Here is a 25394-nt window from a genome sequence, read left to right as displayed (position 1 = left end):
AAGAACTAGAAAGAGAAATCCCATTCAAAATCACCTTAGACAAAATAAAATACTTAGGAATCTATCTCCGGAGACAAACACAGGAACTATATGAACACAACTAGAAAACACTCTCCACACAACTAAAACTAGACTTGAACAATTGGAAGAACATTAACTGCTCATGGGTAGGGTGAGACAATATAATAAAAATGACCATCCTACCCAAACTCATCTATCTATTTAGTGCCATAACCACTGAACTTCCAAATTTTTTTTTTTACTGATTTAGAAAAAAAAATAACAAAGTTCATTTGGAAGAACAAAGGATCAAGGATATCCAGGGAAACAATGAAAAAAAAATACAAAGGAAGAGGGCCTAGAAGTCCCATATATCAGACTATATTATAAATCAGCAGTCATCAAAACAATTTGTTTCTGGCTAAGAGACAGAAAGGAGGATCAGTGGAATAGACTTGGGGTAAGTGACCTCAGCAGGACAGTATACGGCAAACCCAGAGAACCCAGCTTTTGGGATAAAAATCCACTATTTCATAAAAACTGCTGGGAAAATTGGAGGACAGTGTGGGAAAGATTAGGTTTAGAGCAACACCTCACACCCTACACCAAGATGAATTCAAAATGGGTGAATGACTTGAACATAAGGAAGGAAACTATAAGAAAATTAGGTGAACACAGAATAGTATACATGTCAGACACAGAATAGTATACATGTCAGACCTTTGGGAAAGGAAAAAATTTAAAACCAAGCAAGACTTAGTCACAAAATGCAAAATAAATAATTTGGAATACATCAAACTAAAAAGTTTTTGTACAAACAAAACCAATGTAACTAAAATCAGAAGGAAAGCAACAAATTGGGAAGCAATCTTTGTAAAAACCTCTGACAAAGGTTTAATTTCTCAAATTTACAAAGAACTAAATCAATTGTACAAAAATTCAAGCCATTCTCCAATTGATAAATGGGCAAGGGACATGAACAGGCAGTTCTCAGCCAAAGAAATCAAAACTATTAATAAGCATATGAAAAAATGCTCTACATCTCTTATAATCAGAGAGATGCAAATCAAAGCTACTCTGAGGTAGCACCTCACACTTAGCAGATTGGCTAACATGACAGCTATGGAAAGTAATGAATGCTGGAGGGGATGCGGCAAAGTAGGGACACTAATTCATTGCTGGTGGAGTTGTGAATTGATCCAACCATTCTGGAGGGCAATTTGGAACTATGCCCAAAGGGCGATAAAAGACTGTCTGCCCATTGATCTAGCCATAGCACTGCTGGGTTTGTACCCCAAACAGATAATAAGGAAAAAAAAAAAACTTGTACAAGAATATTCATAGCTGCACTCTTTGTGGTGGCCAAAAATTGGAAAATGAGGGGATGCCCATCAATTGGGGAATGGCTGAACAAATTGTGGTATATGTTGGTGATGGAATACTATTGTGCAAAAAGGAATAATAAAGTGGAGGAATTCCATGGAGTCTGGAACAACCTCAGGAAGTGATGCAGAGCGAAAGGAGCAGAACCAGGAAATCATTATACACAGAGACTGACACACTGTGGTACAATCGAAGGTAATGGACTTCTCCATTAGGGTCAATGCAATGTCCCTGAACAGTTGACAGGGATCTTTGAGAAAAAAACACTATGCACAAGCAGAAAACTGTGGGAGTAAAGACACCGAGGAAAAGCAACTGCTTGACTACAGGAGTTGAGGGGACATGTCTGAGGAGAGACTCTAAATGAACACACTAATACAAATACCAACAACAGGGAAATGGGTTCGAGTCAAGAACACATGTGATACCCAGTAGAATCATATGTCAGCTATGGGAGAGGTGGTGGGAAGGGAGGGGGGAGGAAAAGAAAATGATTTTTGTTCCCAATGAATAATGTTTTTAAATGACCAAATAAAATAATGTTTATTAAAAAAAATGTATTGATGTGTAAAAATATTAGTTTGGCCTCTGTTCCCATAGTCAAAGGGGTACTGCCCCAATCTTCAAGTCTTGCTGCTATTTTCAGAGCTAATTCTGGCAGTCTGTAGGTTTGTTGGATGATTCTAAAGTGGTATGATTCAGGGAGAGATGTAGTCACTGTTCTCCTGGCCTATGTTTTGGTTTTTTACCCAGAAAGGAGACTTAGTCCCTTCTAGCCATCAGCACTAATACCACTCTTGTCTCTAGGATTATGATGGATCCCCTGCTCTGTTTTAGCCACAATTGCTTGTGTTATGTTCTGTTTTAGAATAGTGACCAGGATCACTCTTCCCTTTTGGGTGACTATAATCCCTCCTCTCTGCCATGAAAATGTGACCTTAACCCCTGCTTTTCTTCAGTCTCAACTCCTTTCGGCTCTGATATTGCAGTCTGTAATTGAGTATGTGCTATGCTAGAATCATAAACCCAATGCCAGCAAAGACTGTGTGACAATCTCCTTATGACTTGGTGTTTGCCCCTTCCCCCACATCCCCCACTATCTGTGGACTGAGGGTTCTTGAAACCCCTCCTGCTGCCACTGAAGCCACACTGGCCTGCCCTGCCTATGTTTTCTGTGCTTTTCTTTTGGGATCCACCACCACCCCAGTAAGATAGATTTTCCTGCAGAGCTCCTAAATTGTCTGGGCTGAAAAATAAATTCCACTTAGCTTTTGTTGGTTCTGCCCTTCCAGGAAGGTTTATATTTGAGGCATTATTTTAGAATCACTTGAAGAATTTGGGAAACCTTGAAGGTAGTCTTGTCATCTTGGCTATGCCTCTTAAAAGACACATTTTCTACATACAAAAGGAGTGATTGGCATAAAATTTTCACAATTTTCACATTTGACAGGAAAAATAGATCAAAAACATGCCTGAAGGGTAAGTAACAACTTCTGTTTACTCTTTCAATGTCTTGGGATGCTAACACTTAAAACTGAAGAGATTACAAAGAATGTTTCAGCACTAATTGGTCAAATTACATTTCAATTCAGCTTGTGTTGTCTAAACAATCCAGATATCTGCTGAGAAAAAGACTAGATTTAGGCTAACCTTTCTGGTGGTGGCCACTCTCTTCAAGAACTCTGGAATACTTGCTGGAGTACTTCTTTCCCAGTCATCATTTGACTGATAAGATGGAACACAAGACCTCAGATCTCTCAAACTTATAATTTTGCTTCCAAACCTGGATCTAATCATTCTGGATAGATTCTCTTTCTTCTGAATGTAGGAAAAAATACAAAAGAGACAATCCCAAATCCCAAACCAGGCTCAGTCTTATTAAGGTAGGACATATGATTTAGATGCTATATGATCATGGCTCTCTACATTCTGGAGAGGAGGATAGGGCAGACTTCTCTGTTCTATCGCCCCTTCTCAGAAAGAGACTCAAAATCATCCTGACATGATTCCTGTTTCTAAAGGAAGAGGCCTTGAGGGTGGGGTACTTGTTTTAAAGACTTATTGAATTGAATCATCAATATCAACAAAATAAGAGAACTCTATTATCTCAAATGCAGAATTTTTATTTCAGAAAATGTCTCTAAAGTCTCCAAATCATCCACTGGAACCAAGAAGGCCAAGTAAATATACTCTATGGTGATGGACTTTGTCTCATCTCTATTGACTTGTTTTTCCTGGGAATTCTCCTTCACCAAGTAGATTAATATGTCTAGGATATTGTATAGATTTCTTGAGAGTAGTTTAGAATGTATAAGGCAGGCAGTGAATAAGAAATCTCAGGCCTGTTTCTGGACTGCTGTGCTTTTATATCCTTTCTGTTCGGTAAAATAAAATTTTCTCTATATCTGAATTATAACATTAGCTTGAATGCATGTGAGCAAAGGATGCTTTTTTTTTTAACCTACATGTAGATCTATATATGAGATATTCAGAACCTAAAGGGATATCCTGGATGGTAGCATGAATCAAAGAGTGATTTATGGTAATCAACTAAAATTTAATTCAGTTGGTGTGAACATAAACCTGAGGTGCAATAATAATGCATTATTTATGTGATTTGTGTAAAGAGGACTTCCATTCTAAGAACCTGAAGAGGTAGACTTTGGACCTATTGTTACATAACCAATAATTAGAACATAATAGGCAGTTTTAAATGTATATTGACTTAAAAATCTAAATCAGTGATTTTATCATTATTGGACATTCTTGTATTGAAAATTCCTCTACTAATATAAATCAATCACTATCGTAAGAGAGTTGCCAGAGATCACTAAGAGGTAAGCAAAATGTCCATTGTAACAGATCTAATGTATCAACTGAAGACCTTATACCCAAATATAAGTATATACTCAATCTAAAACTCTATGCTATATTAACACATTGTTTCTCATTCACTGATTAGGAATTCAATTTTTAGAAATATGTTTCTGTGAATATAGTCCAAATTACTCTAGATTTTGACTGCCACATAAAAAAGATTGACATATTAAACTAGCAGTCCACCAAACTTAAATTTCTCATAGCAACTATTTCCATTATAATTTTTTTTTATTTTTTAAGATTACATGTTAAACTCCTAGATCACATGGGTTGATGGGGATATGACTAGTAATGTAGACTCCAAATGATCACACTAGTGCAATTATCAATAATATGGATATAGGTATTGATCAATGACACAAGTAAAACCCATTGGAATTGTGTGTCCTCTGGTGGGGGGGGGAGGATGGGATGGAAAGAACATGAATCGTAACCATGGAAAAATCTTTAAATTAATTAAATAAATATTTTCAATTAGTAATGATTACATGTTAATACAATAAAAATATTAGTTTTCTGATATTTTATGACCTATGTTCTATCTCTCCTAACATTCCTTCCCAAGAAAGCAGGTAATATGATATGGATGGTACATATATTAATATATAATACATGCTTCTTTGTTCTTCATGTTATAAAACAACACACATATTACATATAAAAATTCATGAAGGAAATAAAGAGTTGTATGTTTCATTTTGGACTCTGTTCCTTGTATGGTCATAGAGAGACTTTTTTTTTTGTCATAAGTCTGTTGGAGTTTTCCTGGATGCTTGAATTGCTGATAATTAAGTCATTCAAGGTTGATCATCATGTATTATTGTTATTTCTGTTTACTATGTTCTCCTTGTTCTGTTCACTTTACTTTTCCTCACGTCATATAAATATTTTCAGGTTTGTTGTGATTATCTTAGTCATCATTTCTTAGGGCACAATGAATGTATTCCATGACAAACATATACCACAATTTACTCAGCTGGTCCCCATTTTGATGGATTCTAATTCAATTGAGGTTCCAGTTCTTTGCCATCACAAAAAGAGATGCAATAAATATTTTTGTACAGGTATGTTCTTTCCCTCTGTCTTTAATCTCTTTGAGATACAAATCTAATAGTTGTATTGATGGCTCAAAGAGTATGCCTAATTTGATATTCTTTGGACCTGCTCTCAGATTGTGTTCCAAAATGGTTGTATCAGTTAGCAGCTTTACCAGTAGTGTTTTAGTGTCCCTTGTTTTTCCATATCCCTGCCAATATTTATCACTTTACTTTTTCTGTCATGTTATCCAGTTTGATAAGTGTGATTTGGTATTTTGAGGTTATTGTAATTTGTATTTCTCTAATTAATAATGATTTATAGCATTTTTTTCATGTGACTAAAAAGAGTTTTAATTTCTTCATCTGAGAAATGCCTTTTCATATTGACAGGGGCACTGTACGCCCAGAAACTCAGGTGAACTATTATCAGGGAAACTCCCTTCCATCCTTGTGACTCTGAGCCTAAAAACACCCAATGACCCCCCTAGGGTCCTGAGATGACTTTGATCATCCTCTAGATTTAAGATGGACAGAAAGATGAACCTTCAGGCCACACCGTGATCCTATCAGACATCTATTTGTTCCCTAAAACTAAGGAATCTTTATGTCCCCAGGCAGACCCCAGTATGATCACCCCACCTCATTCCTGGGTGACTAACACTGTTGTAAAAAGTATAAGATTCCCAGAACTGATGTCGTCTGGGGGAACACCTTTCCATTCATGCTGTCCTCCCAAGGAACTGCTCCCCATCTTGCTGTTGCACCTTGCTATCCTCCTGGCCATTCTCAACATTACCTTCTAAATTAATAAATTTCTCTTTTTGTTTTTAAGCTAAGTTTTGGAGTCTTGCATTCTTCCAAAAGGTATCCTTCCCAAACCCCAGGGGTACACATCTGCACCCCCATAACAATATCCTTTGACCATTTGTCAATTGGGCAATGCTTTGTATTCTTAAAATTTTGACTCATTCTCTTTACATTTGAGAAATGAAGCCTTTGTCCCAGAAACTTGTTATAAAGAATTTTAATTAGTTTATCTTTTAATCTGGGTTGTACACATCAGCTATTTTCTACTCTGATATACCCCTGCCTGAACATACTATCCATCTATCCATTAGAATATATATACATATATATATGTATATATATGTAATTTTTTAACCCTACTTGCCACAGTTCTGTTTCTGCCCCACTTGGAATATCACAATGTATACCTGTACAGACCACATTACTCCATCCTGGAAAAGTTCAACCTTTTAGCTTTTAGACTCTGGCTAGAGCTAATCTGTTTTGATTGGCAAATGAATGAGGGCAAACTCTCCTAATCCATTATTTATCCAGTCCCAAACTATGTTTTACATCACAAGAAGCCAGCCTTTCATGTAACTTGCCATAAGGCCCATCACCCACATACATCTGCATATGCATACAATAATACCTATACACATAACACACAAATATATACATACAGTTGTAGCATAATCTTTCTCTTGCTCTAAGAACAGTAATCAAATCAATTCAACCAATGCTTATGGAAAGGGTGCCATAATTGATTGAATCAATATGACCCAGGTTGCCCAAGCAGAGAGCCCAGTAGAATTGATATCATTGGCCTTATGAGAGATGGGGCCGAGAGGTACCTGGCTCTTTTTTTGACTGAATCTCTCCCTTTGAACATGATCAGGAGACAGGACTCTCTCTTCTCTGAAGAGGCCTCCTCTAGGAACTGGATTTGGGGAAGCACAAAAGTGTTTTTGGTTTTTTTTTAGTCAAAGAAATCCCATGATTTTTCTTTTCTCTCTCATTTTTACTAATATATGATTATAATTTAATATATAGCCTCTAAGATTAATTTTAATCATTATAGATGAAATGTAATATATACTTAATAGATTTCTTTTTGTTAGTTATTTATTATTTGATATTTTGAAGTTATAATTAATAATTTACTTTATCCTTATCAAAATAAATATATATTTTTAAATTTGGTCCAGGATTCCAATCATTACAGGATTTTGAGATCATTTTTCACTTCCAGTTTTGTCATTCAACACATTATCTATTCCTCCCAGTCTTATATAATCCATAGACTTAATAAACATGTTATCTACATGCCATCTATGTATTTTCATCTTACTAGTAAAATTATTAAAGCGAAAAATTCCAAGGATAGATTCCAAGGATAGATCTTACCAATAGATTCACCTCCAGTTTTGCATTGAACTACCAATGAATTCTTTATTATATCGTCAGTCAATCTGTTCTGAATCTCTTCTTCCTGTACTTTCATCAACTGTTCCTAGATATATCCAAAGGGAAACATTGCCAATTTTCCTGCTGAAGTTCAGAATTTCCCTTATCTATCAACCTATTACCATTATCCAAAGAAATAAAATCTTTCATAAATTGTTCTTAATGAACCAATTCTAGTTTTTAATGACCCTCTTGATTGTTGTAATTGCACAGACTGGGTAGACTATAGACATTAAACAAAATAGGAAAAAGGTGCTGAACTTTATACAAATGTCATTTACATTTCTGATATTTGGCTATCTGTGGTTCACTCATGACCTGGGTTTTCTTAATTCTTTATCTGAAGCAAGGAAGAAATACAAGACAGTGTGCAACAAAATATGTTGGCAAGACATTTTAACACATTTGCCTCCTACAGACTCAGTCTGTAATTCCATTATTAATTGCTCTTTGAAAAGAAATCTCATTCCTTCTATGTCAATCCTCTCTAACATTTCCAGTGTGGTTCTTTTTAGATTGAGTGTCAGATTGATTAAGTGCTAGTGTTTCTAGAACTGCTTTACCTGTTTTGTATATAATTTTTGTTAAAATGTTTTTAAAAGGCAAATGACCATCAGTGTCAAATAAATATTGCAAGGAAATTAGTTTTACATTTATGCCTCCTGTATCAATTAGATTTTATAATGAATGATGCAGCAATTATTACCAGATTCCTCAACATTTCTCTAAGCATTAGTCAAAGAAGGAGAAGTAAATATTTCTAGGGAGGAAAAGAGCTTTCAGTGAATTTTTAAAAAATGAGAACATCAATTTCAATAATGAATTCTATGAGGATTTTAGTACATGAAAATAATTGGATTCTGAGGTAAGTATTAAAGTTTCTTATTCGGAGGATCTTTAATTGTTACAAATTATGCAAAAATCTACCATTTAAAAAAAAATAGACTTGGCCTGCAGAAGGTTTTGGGAAAGACTTACATTTGTAGACAAGTACTCTCTCTGGACTATATCCCCCAATATTTTTATTTTGAGGGAGATCCTATCTATAAAGTCTGAGAGAGAAATGCTCACTGTCAGAGAATTTTATTTGTTATTGGGAATCTTAAAGCTGAACCTGAAATCAACACTTTAATTATGAATATGAATGACACTCTCAACCTCTAATTTTCTGCAACTGATTTTTTTTTAAATGGCAGAAAAGAATTCACCTTTTCTGGAATTCTAGGAATGTTATGAAAATTCTTCTGATGCAAAACCAAGAAAAGTTTAAGTCCTTGGAAATGTATAGCATTAGGAAATACCATTAATGTATTTACAACTTAAATATAAAGCAATCATTAAAAATATCTCAACAGAAAAGTGACTTCTACATGAATATTTATAGAAATTTATGAAAATCTTTGAAAAGATTGCCTAGGATGGGTGACTCCACATTCTCTTCTCTTACTCTCTTCTTTACCTTTTACATTCTGGCTTCTTACTTTGTCATTCCTCTGAAAGTGTTCCCTTTCTAAAGTTACCAGTAATCTCTTAATTACCATATCACATGGTCTTTTCTTTGTGCTCATTCTCTTTGACCTCTCTGATATCCTTGACACTGTTGATCATTCTTCCTAGATATGATATTCTTTTCTCTTTCAATTTTCAGAACACTACTCTCCCTAATTTTCTTTTTAATCTTTCTGCTCCTTATCTGTCTCCTTTCTGGATCATCTTCCTGATTCTGACCTCTAACTCTAAGTGTCCCTTAAGGTCCTTTTCTCTTCTGCCTCTATACTACATTTGGTGACCTAATCAGCTCCCAAGGTCTTAATTATCAACTCTAGGCTGATGATTCCCCAATCTACCTTTCCTGCCCTAATCTCTTTGCTGATTCAAAATTTCATATTAACAGTTTCCTTTCAGATGTCTTCAAATGGATATTCAATAGACTTCTTAAATTCAATCTTCCCATATCAGAACTCTTTATATTTTCTCCTAAAATGTTTCCCACTTTCCCTATTATTGTAAATGTTAATACTATTTTCCTTGTACCTCAAGCTATTAAAGTTGGAGTCATCCTAGACTTCTCACTATTACCTATCTTCTTTCCATAATGAAATGGTGAAAAGGTCTGTCAACTTCACCTTGCAATGTCTCTCAAATATGCCCCTTGATTGACTTGATTATTATAGCTGGAAGGTGGGTTTGCTGATTTCAGCTCTCTCCCTACTCCAGTCCATCTTCAAAAGATTTTCCTAAGGTTCTGATCATATTGTGTCAGCCCCCTACTCCATAAATTCCAGTGGCTTCCTATTGTGCCTGAGATCAAATACAAAATGCACTTTTGCATTTAAAACCCATATTAATCTTTCTGCTTTCTACCTTTCTTGTCTTCTTGTGTGTGTGTGTGTGTGTGTGTGTGTGTGTGTGTGTGTGTGTGTGTGTGTGTGTGTTTTGGTCTTCCTAAAGTATGTATTTTCTCTGTGTGTGTTTTTTAATTAGATTCCTAGGTATTTTATATTGGCTACAGTTATCTTAATGATATTTCTCTTTCTATCTCTTGCTGTTGGACTTTATTGGTAGTATAGACAAATGCTGAGGATTTTTTGGAGTTTATTTTATAACCTGCAATTTTGTTAAAGTTTATGTTTTATGCTTTATGTTTTGGTTGATTCTCTAGTATTCTCTAGCTATACCATCAAATTGACTGCAAAGAATGATAACTTTATTTCTTCATTCCCTTTTCTAATAGAGTCAATTTCTTCTTCATCTCTTATTGCTATACATAGCATTTCTAATACAATATTGAATATTACTATTGATAATGGACATTCTTGCTTGTCTCCAGATGATATTGGGAAGTTTTTTAGCTTATCCCAATTATAGATGTTTGCTGATGGTTTTAGATACATGTTATTTATCATTTTGAAGAATGTTTCATTTATTTTAATATCCTCTAGTGGTTTATAATAGTAATGGGTAATGTATTCTCCTTTCTAGTCTTCTCAAATTTTACTCCACTACACATACTGTTTCATCTAATAATACCACCTTCCTGTCTGTTTTCTTAGACTCTCAGCTTTGGGCATTCTCTGTGGTTGCCTACATGTCTATAATTACTTACCATTTTCTGAAAATTGATCTCCCAGGCTTACTTTCATTTCCAACTAAAATTCTGCCTACTAAAGGAAACTTTCCCCAACCCCTCTTCATTTAAGTGTTTTCTTTCTATTAGTTAATTTCCTCCTTCCCTGGTATACAGTTTACTTTGTATACATTTGTTTGAATGTTGATTCCATTATATGGTAAAATTGTTGAGAACTGAGATTGTCCTTTGCCTCTTTTATCTCTGGATAAAGCTTAGTTCCTGGTATTTGGTAGTTACTTAAAAAATGTTGATTGATTGAATACAACACATACCTTCCAGGGTTATTGTAAAGATCAAATGAGATAGTAATGGTAAAGCACTTAGAACAGTTCATGGAATACAATAGGTGCTACATTCCTATTATTTCTTTTTATTACTATTTCCTTGTTGTTTTTATCACCTCCCTTTTTGCCATTTTGAATCTCTTTCTACTAGTCCAAATGACACTCATTGTGTCAAAGAAAAACAAAGCAAAATAAGAAGTATTTCTCTTTTAGTCATATTGTCAGTTCTTTGTCCTAGAAGAGCTAAGCAATAGTCCTTCCTTTTGATTTTCCTCCACTCCATATAATGAAAAGAAACAAAACAAAACAAAATATTCTTCCCCCTTCACCCCACCTTTATACCTTACTTTTGATTTTAGAACTAAAGAATGTGGGGTTATATTTATATCTTATGGAATATATGAAAAGAAGGACAACTGGGTACATAGAAGTTTGGAAAAGAGGTTATAACCCCGAGAGGCTGGGGTATCTGGGAGAGGCCTAAGTACACTAAGAGACAAGTACACCAAGAAGACAAAAATTTTACTTAAAGACTTGACTACATCCACCACTCCTATCCAGGGTGCTCAGTGGGTGCTCAATAGCCTTTTGTTCAATCTGGGACAAGGTCCAGTCTGCGGGTTTCTTTACCTGAAAATCCCCAGGGGATAGGAGTAAATTTGGAGTTTCCTAAAGCAAAGTTGCAGATAGCGAGCTAGCTACATATAGACAGAGATTTCCCAGTACTTGAGTCCATGGAGAGTTTTGGACTTGGCATTTGGGAGGACTATGCTCCACAGGTTTTTGGGATTATGCTAAACAATAAATGTGATCTCCTTCCTCCTTCTCAGAGACTGATACTCCAATAGATAATAGATTAGGACCCACACACTGGGGGAGCAAAACCACATGCCTGTGATTATACCTTTGAAGTCAAGGTAAAGGGACCAAAAGATGGGAAAGTGGCTAGTAAAGGCTACTTAGATAAAGATTAAGAAGAGTTTAAATCTTGTTCAAAAGTTAATCTAGCCAAGCCTAAAAATATATTACTAGGAAATGCTTGACATTTTATGCTTCCATTTAGTAGTAGTGTTGAACTTGGTTTTATGGAATCCCCAGGTTTTGCCTTTGTCCCTTGGGCACTTGCCTTAAGAGAAGTCCCAGATGGACCTTGATTTAGAGTGAGCAATAAACCTTAAAATACACAAATATCTCATCTTAGATAGAAATAGTAAACATAATAAAATCTTAAGTACCCTTTTGTCTTAGGAGTTTCTCCCATTGTATGTGGGACTCTCCCAGGTCTTCTAGACGCTGGCTGGAATCCTCTTTCCCTGGTCTCCATGTAAGCTAAACAGTTCTCTTTTTTCTTCTTCATTGCCCAGAAGGTATATAAGACTCCAAGCTCTTCAGCTCATTGGAAAATCTCTTTTTGATGTGCTTTTCCCCAGAGACATTGTTCCAAGAGTCCCAGAGCTTTGTCTCTGTGTAGTATCCAGCACATGACTCTGTGTAGGCCAATTAGAACACTGTCTTCCTTGTCCTAATTAAAGACCTGGTCTTTCTAACTACTTTAGTGGTTCTGTGTTTTTTTAAGGTTGACAATAGTAAATGATAGCTACATTTCATGTAGCACTTTAAAGTTTGCAAAGTGCTTTACTAATATTTTCTCATTTTATAATCTAAGCAACTTTGATAGAAAGTTGCTATATTTAGTCTCATTTTATAGATGAGGAAACTAAGACAGAGAGTGGGAAAATTACTCCTCTAAGGTCACAAGGTTTTTCCTAGCTGCCCTTCCAGCTACCAAAGTCCCAACATTAACAATCATTATCATACAAATTTACTTTCCTGCATTTGGCTCCCTAACCCCTCTTCATCAACATCTCAGTCTCTAGGGATAGAAAGGAGACCACACTCATAGTTTAACCCAGGAACTAGTTCCTATAGAGTGCAATCCCAAATTCCAAGTCCTAAATCCTTGAGCTCCAGTCAAACTGAGAGTTAGAAGTAAGGAATTTTGAGGAATTGGGCTTAGTATGTGCAAATACAGAGAACAACAAGTCAATCAGTGTTGTTGGATTATAGTATTTGGAGGGAAATAAAACATAAGACTGGAACTGTAGGAAGGGAACAGTTTATGAAGGTCTTTAAATTAGAAAGAAGACACTGGGGTTGTGACCTGGTCAGACTTAATGTAGGAAAATCACTGTGGCAGTAAAGTGGAGGATGGATTGGAGTAGGGAGAGATATGAAGAAGGGAATTTTTAAAAACTTTTTAAATTTTAATAACAAATTTCAACATAAGTTTTATGAAGTTATATAATCCAAATTGTCTCCCTTCTTCTTTTTCTCCCCCCTCCCCCAACCTCAGAGCTGAAAAGCAAGTAGATCTGGGATATATATGTATTATCACAAAAAATATATGTTTCAATATTATTCATTTTTGTAAGTGATTACTCTAATGAAACCAAAACCCTAAAAACATATATTCAAATAAATAAACCATACTTCCATTCTCATTCTTACTCCAACAGTTCTTTCTCTCGAGTTGGATAGCACTCTTATTCATAAGTCTCTCTGAATTGTTCTGGATCATTGTATTACTCTAATTAGCAAAGTCTATCACATTTGATGGTTTGACAATATAGCTGTTACTGTGTAAAATATTTTTCTGATTCTGCTTATTTCATTCTGCATCAGTTCATGCAGGTCTTTCCAGCTCCTTTGAAAATCACCCTCTTCATCATTCCTTATTTCACAATAATATTCCATCACTATCATATACCTCAATTTGTTTAGCCATTCCCCAACTGAAGGACATACCTTTAGTTTCCAAATCTTTGCTACCACAAAGAGAGCAACTATAAGTCTTTTGTATAAGTAGGTCTTTTCCTCTTTTTTATTATCTCTTTGGGATATAGACCAGTAGAGGTATTATAGGATCAAAGAGTATACCCAGCATTATGGCTCTTTGTGCATATTTACAAATTGCTCTCCAGAATAGTTAGTTCACAACCACACCAGCAACATATTAGATTCCAAATTTTGCCATATCCCCTCCAACATCTATCACTTTTCTTTCTTGTCACAATGGGCAAGCTGATAGCTGTGAGGTGGTACCTCAAAGTTGTTTTAATTTGCATTAATATAACCAAAACTAATACTACACATCCTTATGCCAAAGGGAGGCATAACAAAATGATTTCTCACTCAAAAGCAAGACCTATTTCCTCTCTAACTTGACTATGATCCATGGTATGAGTGTACATAATTTTTTTTCGCTTGGTATAAGCTTTGCTATAACTGCTAATGCAAATTCTAAAAAGTACCATAATTCCCAAGATTAGAAAAACCCATTTGGTTATAGCAGCACACAAACCAGTTCCCTGTAGCCATGAGAGGTTCCATCATTCACCATCAGATGTCACATGAGTCTCTACAGCAATTTGCTGAGCATCATTTAAAATCCTCTCAAGCTCATGGATATTTGTCACAATGTCACCAGATCTATTTATATATGAACAACAAGATTGATTAAAAGAGGCATATGTACCTCCTGGTGCATCTGTAAGCATGTCAAGAGCCAGCCGGTTTTGTATAATTGTTTCTGCTAAGGAGTCAATCTCATTCTGTAGGAAAGAGAAGTTTGGGAGATGATTCAAACTGTATCTTCAGCCAATCTTTCAACCTCAGTCAAGATATTTCTAAGAGATTCTATTACTGCCATCAGTCAAAAATTTGGCAGAAGTGCTTATAAAAACCTTTGTACAGCAGATGAGAATGCTACTGAATTTGGTTCTAGAATGCCAAGAAGTATCTAGATTCCTGGCAATGGACTTATCCACCCGGCCAATATAGTGATTATGTACTGATACTGGTTGGGTAATATAAGCCAAACCACAAGTACCACACCACCTCTGGGGAAGGGTAGAGTAAGTTGAAGAGTTACAAACATAGATCTATCTATTGTTCATAAAGCCCTATAGGAAATCCATCTTCAGCTGGAATGAGAGCATAACAATGATAAAGGACATATTTTTATATGTCCTGTCCATTGTGTTTCTTAGCTTTACCTTAGTACAAATAAATGTGGAGGTAGGGAATGAAATGGTGAGATTGCCCTTCACCTTGTCACCCACTACTCAATGGACCTTACTTCTCTTCACTGACTTTATTGGTGGGTCTATATATCTGAAAACCACTTCAGAAGTACTATTAAAATCAACTGAGATTTTTAGTTTCTTAAAGTTCTCAAATATCAATGATACAGATGGCAAACAGTTTGATGGAGTTCAACTCTCATCCTCTATGTGACCTGTAACAAAGGCAAAAGGAGCAAAAGGCTTTTTTGGTAACCTGATCTTCCTGTGGTGCAAGTGATGGCAAAGTCTCATTTCTGCAACCTGGAATTGTTGCCCATTACAGAACAGAGCTCATATGGATCTGGTGACAGACCCAGCATTCATAACGACCAATGCCTTTGCTTTGGAAAAGAGTTCATTCAACTTGACTATAGACCTTTATAATGGCATTATCCATAGTCCAATCATGGGAAGAGGGTACAAATGAAGACAATGTAACAGAACTTATAGCTAATAATCAAAACATACTAAGAGTAACATTGTTTAACAGGGAACCATAGAAAAGGATTATAAAATTAAAGCAAAAAGAAATTCAAAAACAAACAAGCAATAAAATACAATGTGTGTGATAGGATACTGTCACTCAGGGTCAGTGGATAGTACTTCTTGTACATGTGAATAATGAATCCAAGAGTTTTTTTCTCCAATTTTGGTAGCTGTTGGAGTAGTTCACTGGAAATTTTTTATATACACCTTGTCTCTTGGGTGTAGATCTGTATTTAAGAGTGTGTTACATAGAGGGGAACAGACTGAAACAGCATCAACAAGACTTAAAAATTCACCTCCAGACTCTTTAACATCCCTTCCCCTCCCTCGCACTATCATAAATCTTAATTCCTTTGTCCATATCCCTGGTCATTTCTCTGGCCATACTTCTGGTCATTCTAATCATTCCCCTGTGGTGCCCCACAGTGATTACAGATTCCTTGAGGGGTGTTATGATCTGAATTATGATTTACTTCATCATAATCACTAACCTTGTTGGAGAGTTTATTATTTTTCCAGCTTCTTTTTCTATTATCTTGGTTTCTCTTTGTACAGTTAGCAGTGACATGGTCAGGCTTACCCCAGAAATAACATGTTATTGATTCTTTTTCAGCCAGAGTTTTTATGTCTTCCTTCATTTGACCCACTATTTTCCCCATAAACATGTGTTAACACAGTATAGGAGGAGCTTAGGACAGATCAAGTCCACTGAGCAAAGCAGCCATGCTTGCCTGAGATTGCTAGTAAGGTCCCAATCTCTCACACAATGGCTCTGCTGCTCTTAGACTATGAAGAGCAAAGAAGTCCTTGTAACATCCTGACTCAAAGTACCAATCCTGCCTTTCTCCAAGAACAGATTTGTTATCACTCTTTCTCAACTTGCTTATGTCTATAATAGCAACCCTGCTATCATTCATGTGTGAAGTCATTTTCATAAACATTATTCTGTGAGAAAGTAACCCCCCAAGAATGTTGCAATGCTTAATATTCTACTCTATAAAAGCCTTTCTCTTTGTCATAATAAATGAAAATCATAGCCCCCAGTCACTGTGCCATGATTCTTCCACCAGGTCCTTCTCAGAAGGCAGGCTGACCTCCAATGTTTCCTGTCCTCCTTATCTCACTCTTTCTTTTTAGCTGCTAGTCTCCCTATCAGGCTAACTCTCACTCTCCATGTCTACAATGTTCTCAGATGCAATCACACATCCCTAGACTCCCACACAGAAGCTATGGTAATTGTCTCAGTTTTCTTTTTCTGCCTTTTCTTTTCTAATTCCTCTCTTTCAGCTCTTTCTTTTTCTCACCTTTCATGGCTTTCTAATTCCTCTTTTTGAGCTTTCCACCTTGCTTTTCATGGCTTTCAAAGACATATACTGCTGTTCTCTTTAATTTTTCAATGTGCATGATAGGCCAGTCTGGGCAATTGTTCTGAAAATATTCCCTAATTTCTCAGGAAGAGTGATTTACAAAATGATTCCTTATAATTCTTTTGAATCTTAAAACTGCTTACACTCTACTTCAGAAGATTTGATTAAGCTATTCCCCATTTTTAACAATGGAGGTACTTGGTCAGGAATGTAATGAGAACTTTTAAAATTTCTCCACCCTACTCAGACAGTGCCTTAGGGGAAGATAAAGTTGAAAACTCATAATTAAACAATGAAAAGTCCCTAACTCATACCTTATAGTAAAGCTAGAACCTTAAGCTAGGTCTATTTTTAGATCTAATACAAAAGGGTGCTAATTACCTATAAAGGTTAAATTAATCACTAAAAGGTCAAGCAACTTAAAAAGGCAAGCTTAACAAAGAGGTGTGAAGTACTCAGAGGATTTTATCTAACCAGAGAAGGTGAGAACAAAAGAAGATAAGAACTAGGAATGGACAGTCCTGGGGAAATAGCATCTACTGTGATTGGTAGATGTGAAAATTTAGGGGAGGTGACATAAGAGAAAATTTATTTAAAAGGAGAAGGATTGAACTCAGTTGAGTAGTTCAGGAGTTCAGTGGAGGACTGGAGCTTGCTTGAAGACGGTCTTGTGGTAAGTAATTTAAAAACTGACTTGTTCTCCCTTAGGCTCAAGCTTAGGCCATTTGTCCTAGGCCCTTTCTACTATTTTCTCTTTCTCTCTCTCTCTCCTTCCTTTAATTCCTTCATTTATATTAATTAAAAATCTCCATAAAACCCAGCTGACTTGGGGATTTTCATATTTTGGAATTTTCCCATGGCGACCACTTATTTTTGATTTTACATCAAGACCCTAAAAATTATCTTTACCAATTTGGCCAAACCCTTTATAGTTTGGCATTTACAATTTTAAACATTACAGTTTTGGCAATTCACAGTCTTGGCAAACCACATTTTCATGGTTATATTCTAGAGTCTGTCTCTTTGGAGACATCCAACCCAAGATATCTAGACACTAGCTTATACATTCTGCTTTTTAAGTTTAGTTAGCTCCTTCCTCAATAGCCACATTCATCCTGATAGGCTGTCATCAGAGGATGATGCCACATTTGCAACATCAAAGGGGTTGACGGTAAATTTCCTCACACAGTTATCAGCACCATATTTGTGTCATAAAAATAATTTGGTTGAACTCTCTCTTTGCTTATTTTGCCAAATGGATTGTATAGTAGTGGGATTAATTATTCATTTAATGTTTAATAGAATTCACTTATGAATTCATTTGGACCTGGGGATTTTACTTTGTGGTTTATTGATGGCTTTTAAAATTTCTTTTTCTGAGATGGGGTTATTTAAGTATTCTGTTTCCTCTTTAATTAATCAAAAGGCAATTCATATTTTTGTAAATGTTCATCCATTTTATTTTGATGATCAGATTAATTGTGATATAATTGGGCAAAATAGCTCCTAATGATTGCTTTAATTCCCTCTTCATTAGAGGTGAAATTACTTTTTTTCATTTTTGATAGTGTCATTTAATTTTCTACTTTTCTTTTTCTAATCAAATTAACTAATTTTTATTGATTTTATATGTTTTTTAATAGAACCAGCTTATACTCTTATTTATTAGTTTAGTAGGTCTTTTACTTTCAATTTCATTAATTCCTTCTTTGATTTTTAAGATTTCCAACTTACTCTTTAAATGGGAATTTAATGGGGATTTAAAAATGTTCATTTTATCTAGTTTGATTTAGTTTTATGCCCAATTCACTGATTTTCCTTTCCTCTATTTTATTGATATTAGCATTCAGGGATACAAATTTTCCCCTGAGTATTGCTTTGGCTGTATCCCGTTAATTTTCATATGTTGTCTCTTCATTGTCATTCTCTTCAATGAAATCAGCAATTGTTTCTGTGATTTCATTTTTCATCTACTGTTCTGAAGAAGTAATTAATTTTATTTAGTTTTCAATTAACTTCTGATTTGTCTTTTCATAGGTCATTATTGATTATAATTTGCATTACCTTATGATCTGAAAAGAATGGATTTTTCATTTCAGCTTTTCTGAATTTGGTTGCAAAATTGTTATGCTCTAGTACATGGTCAGTTTTTGTGTATGTACTATGTGGTGCTGAAAAGAAGGTATTCCTTTTTACTGCTATTCAATTTTTTCCAGCTATCTATTAAATCTAAATTTTCTAAAATTTCATTTACTTTTTAAATTTCCTTCTTCTTTATATTTTTTTGGGTTAGATTTATACAGTTCTGATAAGGGAAAGTTGAGTTCTCCCTCTAGAATAATTTTAATATCTATTTTCTCCACAAGGTTCTTTAGTATCTTATTTAAAAATCTAGATGTTATGCCATTTGGGGCACTTATGTTAAGTACTGATATTATTTCATTTTCTAAACTACTTTCTATCAAGATGTAATTACCTTCCTTTTCTCTTTTAATAAGATCTGTTTTGGGTTTATCTTTGTCTGAGATCATGATTGCTACTTCTTTTTTTTTGTCTCTTTTGAAGTCAATTAGATTCTGCTCCAGACCATTACCTTTACTCTATGTGTATCTACCTGCCTCAAATATGTTTCTTGTAAACAGAATATTATGGGATTCAGATTTTAAATTCACTCTGCTATCCATTGGGTGAGTTCATCCCATTTACATTCACAGTTAGGATTACCATCTGTGTATTACCATCTGGTAAAATCCATCTTGTTTTACTCTTTCAGTCCTGCCCTTTTTCCTTTAACTCTTTTCTCCACAACAGGATTTCCCTTTTAATCAGGTTCCCCAATACCCCTACTTTATATTACTCCTTTTCCTACTACTACCATTCTTATTCCTTTCCTCCTTCTCTACTGGGTCTTTTAATCCCCTCCCATTTCCCCCTTCCTTATGTTACTCCTCTACCCTCACCCCATCTTTATTACCCTTCTTCTTCTTTATAGGGTAAGATAGGATTCTATATCTCAATGCATGTGGATTTTCTTCCCTCTCTGAGCCAATTCCAGTCAGAGTAAGTTTTCAGTATTTCCTGTCACCACCCTCATTCTCCCCTGCACTGTAAAAGTTTCCCCTTCCCCACCTCTTTATGTAATATAATTTATCCCATTTTATTTCTGTATTTACATTTCTCTTAGTGTAATACTTTTTCACTCCTAGATTTTTTTTTTTTGCATTTCATTCTAAACAGCTTATTACCATACTCTCTGTCTATGGACACTTCTTTTAACTACTCTGATAATGATAACCATTTTAAGAGTTATAGATATCTTTCCATATAGGAATATAAATAATTTGATCTCATTAAAGCTCTTTGATTTTTTCTTTCTTAATTACCCTTTTATGCTGCTCTTGAATTTTATATTTTTATCCAATTTTCTTTTTAAGCCTGGTACTTTCTTCAGTAATTCTATTTAAATGACCATACAGTCCCCTGAAAGAATTCAGTCAATTATGATGGGTAGGTGATTCTTGTCTATAAACCCAGGTCCCTTGCCTTCCAGAATATCATATTCCAAGCCTTCTGGTTCTTTAATGTGGGTGCTTCTAGACCCTATGTAATCTTGACTGGGGCTTCATGATATTTGAATTCTTTCTTTCTTACTACTTGTAGTATTTTCTTCTTGGCCTGGGAGCTCTTGAACTTTGCTATAATATTCCTAGAAGTTGTCATTTGAATATTTTTTTGCAGGAAGTGATCTGTGGATTCATTTATTTTCTATTTTACCCTCTTGTTCAAGAATATCAAGGCAGTGTTTTAGATGTTTAGGCTTTTTTTTAAAAATCATGACTTTCAGGTAGTCTAATAATTCTTAAATTGTCTCTCCTGGATTTATTTTCCAGTTCAATTGTTTTTTCAATGAGCTATTTCATATTTTCTTCTATGTTTTTCTTCTTTTGAATTCGTTTCATTGTTTTTTGATTTATCATGACATCATTAGTATCTGTTTGTCCAATTCTAATTTTTTAAATGAATTTTTCCATGCCCATTAAATCCACTTTTTTTGTTTGGCTCATTCTACTTATTAAGTAAACCTTTTCTTCCTTGGATTTTTTTGCCTCTTTTTCAGCTTCACCAATTTTGTTTTTTATGTTTTTTTTTCTTTTTGCATTACTTTTATTTCTTTTCCTCATTTTTCTTTTCATTTTCTTCAACTTATCATTTGATTTTTGAATTCCTTTTTCAGTTCTCCCAGTACCTGAGACCAATTCCCATTTTTTTGAAGTTTTGCATGTGGTTTCTTGGATCTCATTGTCCCCTACTGACTTTTTTGCCTTAATTTTTTTCTCCATAAAATTTTTCTAGTGTTAGGTATTTCTTTTGTTGTTTTCTCATTTTCCCAGCCTTTTTGGACTTTGTACTGGGATTTCTGAAAGGTGATGATTCTGTCTCTTCTTCTGGTAGCTTACAGAACTTTGCACTGGCTTGCAGAACTTAGCACTTCAAGTCATTTTGCACTGGTTATACGAATTTTACCACCACAGTTTTAAAAAGACCAAGAACTTTAATTTCTGGATCTAATTACAGGCTGGTGCCAGGACCTAGGACTTCATGGGGGAGGCCCTGGGTGTGGGGTGCTCTGTTTATGGTGTAGGCAGCATTTTAGGATACCAAATGTGATCTTTATGCCTGGGCTCAGAACCTGGAGAAGTAGGTGAGGGTCAGGAGGTCATTCAGCACTCCTCTGTCTGTCGTTTTGTTTCTGATTCCTCTTTATCCTGTGAAAAGCAACTCTCTCTTCCAACCTTTCAAGTTGTGTTTAGTAAGAGAGCACCCTCACTTTGCCTTACTTTTGATTTTTGACTCTTGTCATTCTGAAGTACTTTTAAAATATTGTTTTGAAAATATTGTCAGAGTGATTCCAGCTTTTGCTGCTACTAATTTGATATCTTGGCTCCACTTCTGGGAAGGGTCTTTATACTTTTCTTAACATTCATGCCATGCTTTTGGATTCATTCTACTGCTTTCCCTGCCATCTTCTCTGTCTATCTCATTTTTAATAATTTTATTCATATTTTTTCTATAATCTATATTTCATAATATCATCATTTACCTCATGTGTATCTTTAAAAAAATAAAAAAAACCTAATTTTATTTTGTCACTTTTTTTGATGCATTTACATTATTGTAGTCAATTGTATATTGTTTTCCTAGCACTGCTTACTTTACTTCGAATGAGTATTTTCATGTTTCTCTGCCTTCCTCGTGTTTGTTGTTTCATATGACATAGTAATAAATGATTATATTCCTGCACAGAAATCTAATTTTTGTAGATATTGTGTATAAGGATACCTTAAATATCTTAGCTGGTTAATGAGGTCTCTGTGAATCCACATCTTTCTCTTCAGATAGCTCCTTCCCCCCCCCCCCACCTTCTGATTATCAGGATGTTTTTCTTTTTTGTTATCTCAATTTTATTCTTAAGAGTTTTATTCCTCTCTAGGCTGATTTATCCTGAGGAATTTTAGATCAGAATCCTTCTTATACTTCCTCTGATTCTCATGAAATTTGTTCTTTTTATTTGATACAGCCCACTAGTTTATCTAGTCTTTCAAGGTATTTTTGATTGTGTTATATTGCCATCTTATAAGAGCAGCACACATGCATAAAAACAAGCAAGGCAGCTTCTGAACCATGAATTTCATCAAGGAAATAAAACTAAAGTAATGTACATTGGTAGAACAAAACAAAACAAAAACCATAAATTCTGGTGTGTGTGTTTTTAAATATAATAACCAAACGTAGATATTCAGAACTAGTAAAACAATAATAGAAATTAATCAGTCAACAAGTATTTATTATTCACCTGTTCTATATAGGTATAATTCTAGGGAAATATAATTTCAAAAATATAATTTTCATACATGATGAACTTACATTATGTGGTAAGAAAAATTACCCAAATAATTCTAAATAGTTATGATCAATATATTTCAATTCATTTCAATAAAAATTAGAAATTTTAATTTAAGGAAATGAAAGAAAATAGTAGTTTTCTAAATTTCCCCCTTTTGGACCAATGCTATTTCTTTTCATTCCAAAGAAGAAAGCAATATTTGTTCTCTATGGTTGTACTCATAATCCCTATTTGCTCATGGATTTAATGATTTAATCTTAGTAGATTTTTATATCATATGAAGATAATTTTAGGAACCTAGTGTTTTTACAAGGAGAAAAGAAGAAGTAAGGGGAACATGGTGACTCTTCCCAAATATTTAATTATCATATGAAAATCAATTGGACTTATTCTGCTTGGCCATAGAAGCCACAGGTAGGAACACTGAGTAAAAGATGAAATAATGGCTGGTTGAAGAGAGTAACAAATTCCTATAAATTTTATCTGTTTCTAACTGGAATGGAATTATATCCTGGATTCATGATGTAATAGGCTGCTTCTTACTGGAGAATCTTAAAGCAAAAACTGGATACATACTTGGTTATGGTATAGAGAATTTTCTTGTTCTTGCGTATGTTGGAGTAGATAAATTTTCAGTTTCATTCCAGTGCTTATATTCTGTCATTCTAATTTCCCTCCAGTGTCTAAAACAATCATCTTCATATATTAATCCTCAAGAAAATATTTAATGATTTGCAAATTGATTTTTTAAAATGTATCTACCATTGTTTTAACAGAAAAAAAGAGATTCCAAGATAGGTGATCTATCCACATTGTGGAGGAGATATGTTGCAAAATTCTATATGGTTTACCTCTACATGAATCATATTTTTCAGAAAGATGGTACTGTAAGTGTCCTTTATACTAGCACAAACTTCTCTTTTAAAAGTTAAAAAAAAAAGACAATACCAAGCTTGCTACTGTGTTGCTTCTGTGTTCCCGGCTCTTCTTAGAACCCTGCAGGATTTCCCCACCCCCACGTCGTCTCTCTCTTTACCTCCCAGTCTGGGCCACCCAAGGCCTCAGTTCTGTGTGTTCTCAGCGGGCTGGTGGGGCAGAGCGGGTAGGGCAGTGCTGGTTGGCAAGGCCTGGGCTCTTAACTAGCTCCGACCAGGAGGCAACCAGACTCAAAGAATCAACCCTCTCTGCTGCAGCCAGATCCCCCGGGGGAGATCGGAGACGCTGCGGAGCATCATGAAATTCCAATACAAGGAAGATCATCCTTTCGAGTACCGGAAAAAAGAAGGGGAGAAGATTCGGAAGAAATACCCAGACAGAGTCCCTGTAATTGTGGAGAAGGCACCTAAAGCCAGAGTTCCTGACCTGGACAAAAGGAAGAACCTGGTGCCCTCTGACCTTACAGTTGGTCAGTTCTACTTCTTAATTCGGAAACGGATCCACCTTCGACCAGAAGACGCCCTATTCTTCTTTGTCAACAATACTAACCCCCCTACTAGTGCCACCATGGGCCAGCTTTATGAGGACAACCATGAGGAGGACTATTTTCTCTATGTGGCCTACAGTGATGAAAGCGTCTATGGGAAGCCCAGGAAGAAGGCATTGCAGACCAGAGCTGCTGGATTGGCTGGAGGAAGTTTGCGACATGTATGATTGGGAAATGGGGATGGCATCCCTCCTTCCTGCCCTCCTCCCACCCTGCAAATTAGCCTTTGTTGTGCTGGATAGAAGGGTTGGGAAATTGATAGGTTTTCAGATAGTTTCTGTCCAGGGAGGACTTCCCAGATTTCTTACTCTGGGGGTGGGAAACCCAGTTTGATACATTGGTAGGAGGGGTATGGGTGGGAGAGGCAGAAGAAAATGCTCTATGACTACCCCAGTATTTGACCAAACTTGTTTTTATCATCTCTCCTTGGCGACATCTCTTCCATAGTTCTACTTCGGGCTTTATCCTCCCCCAGTATCCCTATGTATCATTCTCAGAGGGGAAAATGGCCCTAGAGCTATAACCACTATTGCCTGGCTAATTGGGCTTCTGTTTCCAGATTTCACTTAAAATACAGTAAAAAAAGAAAAAGACATGGAGTATGGAGGATAAAGGGGGAATGAATGTTCACTCCTTTATGTCTTCTATGTAGGTACTGGGCCAGGAACTTGCATCTCTGCCCCACTTGTCATTCATTCCCTTCTTGTCCTTCTAAATTGACAAGCAGGCCTGGGGACCAAAGAGGGGACACTTGTTTGGCATTAGGACCCTAAAATATAACTCTTTTCTTCACCATCCTGCATAACTTCCATCTTTCTGTTTTATGAAGCATCCCAATGGTGGTAAAATGACTAACAGAGACTAACAGCTGAGTTCTGTGCACTTTGGGAAGAAAGGAAGGAAGGTAGGCAGGATATATCACTAAAGTTTAATTTATGGAGAATCTTTGTCCCAGCCTCTCTCTGGGCACCTTTTAATACAGAACAAGAAGCCCTGTCTGCCCTGGACTTACATAACCTTCAAACATTCCCACCTCTTAAGTGGGAATCTTCCTAATCATTC

At 35.5% G+C, this 25394-nt stretch overlaps 1 protein-coding gene across 1 annotated transcript; it reads left to right on the top strand.

Annotated features, from left to right (window-relative positions):
• Positions 1 to 23796: 23796 nt before the first annotated feature.
• LOC100022419 (gamma-aminobutyric acid receptor-associated protein-like 1) lies at positions 23797 to 25168 on the top strand. Its single transcript, XM_056805299.1, has one exon. The coding sequence runs from the start codon at positions 24083 to 24085 to the stop codon at positions 24497 to 24499; it is 417 nt and encodes a 138-aa protein (XP_056661277.1). The 5' UTR covers positions 23797 to 24082; the 3' UTR covers positions 24500 to 25168.
• The last annotated feature ends 226 nt before the right edge of the window (positions 25169 to 25394 follow it).

This window comes from Monodelphis domestica, chromosome 7 (assembly GCF_027887165.1).
Source record: "Monodelphis domestica isolate mMonDom1 chromosome 7, mMonDom1.pri, whole genome shotgun sequence".
In the NCBI taxonomy this organism is placed as follows: Eukaryota; Metazoa; Chordata; class Mammalia; order Didelphimorphia; family Didelphidae; genus Monodelphis; species Monodelphis domestica.
This window is presented reverse-complemented; position numbering and strand designations above follow the sequence as displayed.